Raw genomic sequence first — 5,000 nt, 5'->3', positions numbered from 1 at the left:
CACACACACACACACACACACACACACACACACACACACACACACACACATGTTGTTATTCTGCTTGTGTTAGCTGCTCCAGACAGCTTAAACACTTGATCAGGAGGGGGATTGATAACGCCAAGGGGGAGGGCTGGTAACACTGCTCTGACACACACACACACACACACACACACACACACACACACACACACACACACACACACACACACACACACACACACACACACACACACACACACACACACACACACACACACACACACACACACACACACACACAGCTCACGGAAGCCCTGTCACATGCATCAGCTATGCTAGACAGACACCGCTTCACAATAGATTTCCTATTGAGTGAATGGATAGTAAAAAATAAGTTCAGCCTCCTCTGGTTACTACCTGAGGGCCTGTGGTGTTGTCCTCAAGGCAGTCAGAATGCACTGGTACATGGAGTGTAGCTAACCACACAAGGTCAGACAGCTAACCACACAAGGTTCATACAGCTAACCACACAAGGTTAGACAGCTAACCACACAAGGTCAGACAGCTAACCACACGAGGTCAGATAGCTAACCACACAAGGTTGATACAGCTAACCACACAAGGTCAGACAGCTAACCACACAAGGTCAGACAGCTAACCACACAAGGTCAGACAGCTAACCACACAAGGTTGATACAGCTAACCACACAAGGTTCATACAGCTAACCACACAAGGTCAGACAGCTAACCACACAAGGTTAGACAGCTAACCACACAAGGTTGATACAGCTAACCACACAAGGTTGATACAGCTAACCACACAAGGTTGATACAGCTAACCACACAAGGTTAGACAGCTAACCACACAAGGTTGATACAGCTAACCACACAAGGTTAGACAGCTAACCACACAAGGTTGATACAGCTAACCACACGAGGTCAGACAGCTAACCACACAAGGTTAGACAGCTAACCACACAAGGTCAGACAGCTAACCACACAAGGTCAGACAGCTAACCACACGAGGTCAGACAGCTAACCACACAAGGTTCATACAGCTAACCACACAAGGTTAGACAGCTAACTACACAAGGTCAGACAGCTAACCACACGAGGTCAGACAGCTAACCACACAAGGTTCATACAGCTAACCACACAAGGTTAGACAGCTAACCACACAAGGTTCATACAGCTAACCACACAAGGTCAGACAGCTAACCACACAAGGTCAGACAGCTAACCACACAAGGTTCATACAGCTAACCACACAAGGTTAGACAGCTAACCACACAAGGTCAGACAGCTAACCACACGAGGTCAGATAGCTAACCACACAAGGTTGATACAGCTAACCACACAAGGTCAGACAGCTAACCACACAAGGTCAGACAGCTAACTACACAAGGTCAGACAGCTAACCACACAAGGTTGATACAGCTAACCACACAAGGTTCATACAGCTAACCACACAAGGTCAGACAGCTAACCACACAAGGTTAGACAGCTAACCACACAAGGTTGATACAGCTAACCACACAAGGTTGATACAGCTAACCACACAAGGTTGATACAGCTAACCACACAAGGTTAGACAGCTAACCACACGAGGTCAGACAGCTAACCACACAAGGTTAGACAGCTAACCACACAAGGTCAGACAGCTAACCACACAAGGTCAGACAGCTAACCACACGAGGTCAGACAGCTAACCACACAAGGTTCATACAGCTAACCACACAAGGTTAGACAGCTAACTACACAAGGTCAGACAGCTAACCACACGAGGTCAGACAGCTAACCACACAAGGTTCATACAGCTAACCACACAAGGTTAGACAGCTAACCACACAAGGTTCATACAGCTAACCACACAAGGTCAGACAGCTAACCACACAAGGTCAGACAGCTAACTACACAAGGTCATACAGCTAACCACACAAGGTCAGACAGCTAACCACACAAGGTTCATACAGCTAACCACACAAGGTCAGACAGCTAACCACACAAGGTCAGACAGCTAACCACACAAGGTTGATACAGCTAACCACACAAGGTCAGACATCTAACCACACAAGGTCAGACAGCTAACCACACAAGGTCAGACAGCTAACTACACAAGGTTGATACAGCTAACTACACAAGGTCAGACAGCTAACCACACAAGGTCAGACAGCTAACCACACAAGGTCAGACAGCTAACCACACAAGGTCAGACAGCTAACTACACAAGGTTGATACAGCTAACCACACAAGGTTAGACAGCTAACCACACAAGGTTGATACAGCTAACCACACGAGGTCAGACAGCTAACCACACAAGGTTAGACAGCTAACCATAAAAGGTCAGACAGCTAACCACACAAGGTCAGACAGCTAACCACACGAGGTCAGACAGCTAACCACACAAGGTTCATACAGCTAACCACACAAGGTTAGACAGCTAACCACACAAGGTTCATACAGCTAACCACACAAGGTTAGACAGCTAACCACACAAGGTTCATACAGCTAACCACACAAGGTCAGACAGCTAACCACACAAGGTCAGACAGCTAACTACACAAGGTCATACAGCTAACCACACAAGGTCAGACAGCTAACCACACAAGGTTCATACAGCTAACCACACAAGGTCAGACAGCTAACCACACAAGGTCAGACAGCTAACCACACAAGGTCAGACAGCTAACCACACAAGGTTGATACAGCTAACCACACAAGGTCAGACATCTAACCACACAAGGTCAGACAGCTAACCACACAAGGTCAGACAGCTAACTACACAAGGTTGATACAGCTAACTACACAAGGTCAGACAGCTAACCACACAAGGTCAGACAGCTAACCACACAAGGTCAGACAGCTAACCACACAAGGTCAGACAGCTAACCACACAAGGTCAGACAGCTAACCACACAAGGTCAGACAGCTAACTACACAAGGTTGATACAGCTAACCACACAAGGTTAGACAGCTAACCACACAAGGTTCATACAGCTAACCACACAAGGTCAGACAGCTAACCACACAAGGTCAGACAGCTAACTACACAAGCTTGATACAGCTAACAACACAAGGTCAGACAGCTAACCACACAATGTTAGACAGCTAACCACACAAGGTTCATACAGCTAACCACACAAGGTCAGACAGCTAACCACACAAGGTTCATACAGCTAACCACACAAGGTCAGACAGCTAACCACACAAGGTCAGACAGCTAACTACACAAGGTTCATACAGCTAACAACACAAGGTCAGACAGCTAACCACATACGTTCAATGTATTTAGGTAAAATACAATGAATGCAGTTAGAGTAAGTGACACGTTGTTAGTGTAGAGCTGAAGGTTAGTTGATAGTGTAGAGCTGAAGGTTAGTTGATAGTGTGGAGCTGAAGATTAGTTGATGGTGTAGAGCTGAAGGTTAGTTGATAGTGTAGAGCTGAAGGTTAGTTGATAGTGTAGAGCTGAAGGTTAGTTGATAGTGTGGAGCTGAAGGTTAGTTGTTAGTGTAGAGCTGAAGGTTAGTTGATAGTGTAGAGCTGAAGGTTAGTTGATAGTGTAGAGCTGAAGGTTAGTTGATAGTGTAGAGCTGAAGGTTAGTTGATAGTTTAGAGCTGAAGGTTAGTGTAGAGCTGAAGGTTAGTTGTTAGTGTGGAGCTGAAGGTTAGTTGTTAGTTTAGAGCTGAAGGTTAGTGTAGAGCTGAAGGTTAGTTGTTAGTGTGGAGCTGAAGGTTAGTTGTTAGTGTAGAGCTGAAGGTTAGTTGTTAGTGTAGAGCTGAAGGTTAGTTGTTAGTGTAGAGATGAAGGTTAGTTGTTAGTGTAGAGCTGAAGGTTAGTTGTTAGTGTAGAGCTGAAGGTTAGTTGATAGTGTAGGCTGAAGGTTAGTTGATAGTGTAGAGCTGAAGGTTAGTTGATAGTGTAGGCTGAAGGTTAGTTGATAGTGTAGAGCTGAAGGTTAGTTGTTAGTGTAGAGTTGAAGGTTAGATAAAGCTATTCTAACATTGAGTGTTTCTATAATGTTGAATGGTGACTGAGATTTTGTGACCTCTCTCTCTCTCTCTCTCACCCTCTCCCATCTCTCCCTCCCCCCTCTCGCTCTTCCCCTCCCCTCTCTCTATTTATCCCCCCTCCCCCTCTCCCCACCTTCTCCATTTCTCCCCCCTCTCCCCACCCTCTCCATTTCTCTCCCCCCTCCCCCTCTCCCCACCCTCTCCATTTCTCTCCACCCTCCCCACCCTCTCCATTTCTCTCCACCCTGCCCCTCTCCCCACCCTCTCCATTTCTCTCCCCCCTCTCCCCACCCTCTCCATTTCTCTCCCCCCTCTCCCCACCCTCTCCATTTCTCTCCACCCTCCCCCTCTCCCCACCCTCTCCATTTCTCTCCCCCCTCACTATCTCGCCCTCTCTCTCTTCCACTCTCATCCTCTCCCCCTCCCCTCCCCTCCCCCGTCTCTGCATGCCACTGTATGCCACCTCCTCCTCTCAGCTGCCATACTGGTGACCCAGCTCACTACCCCGTACGTCCGCATCGTACCAGCGGCTGGTGACGACCAACTAACAGGTTAGGATCTCCGTTGGTGTTTCCGGGTAGAGATTGTAACACGTGCTGTCCTGTTGTCCCAGCCTAACGAAGTGCCTGTTCTGACATAGTGGTGTACAGGTATAAGGGCTTAAGTCTATTTCTTTTAAGGTGCCTGTGTTCTGTTGTTAAGTTTGTTGTTGCTGGTTCTACCAGTACAACACCTGTAAAATGATGAAGCATCCTCACTGTATTACAGTACATAAAATACCTGTTTTAATTTACAATCCTCATGTAATGTGTTGAAATTGGAGATTTCCTACAGAAGTCAATCCCTTTCATTAACATGTACTATATTTTCCATGAGTATTTAGTGTCCGGTGCTGTAGCTATGACAGGACTAAGCATTTGAAATACATCACGTCCAGTGTTCTTCACCATATACAGTAGATCTGTCTATCTTCCCTGACGTCTGACACCAATATCCCTAGACTG

General features: G+C 46.7%; 1 protein-coding gene across 4 annotated transcripts in view; it reads left to right on the top strand.

Moving 5' to 3' along the window:
* LOC106596771 (receptor-type tyrosine-protein phosphatase mu) overlaps positions 1-5,000 on the top strand; it is a 300,100-nt gene that overhangs the window by 13,259 nt on the left and 281,841 nt on the right. For all 4 annotated transcript variants that reach the window (XM_082973221.1, XM_082973223.1, XM_082973222.1 and 1 more), the window contains exon 3: positions 4,473-4,547. In XM_082973221.1, the coding sequence (XP_082829347.1) occupies positions 4,473-4,547 (75 nt within the window). The remainder of the gene's footprint in view (positions 1-4,472; positions 4,548-5,000) is intronic.

The sequence above is a fragment of the Salmo salar genome, chromosome 03 (genome assembly GCF_965601325.2).
Source record: "Salmo salar chromosome 03, fSalSal1, whole genome shotgun sequence".
Classification (NCBI taxonomy): Eukaryota; Metazoa; Chordata; class Actinopteri; order Salmoniformes; family Salmonidae; genus Salmo; species Salmo salar.
The sequence above is the reverse complement of the archived record's forward strand: the minus strand, read 5'-3'. Positions and strand labels throughout refer to the sequence as shown.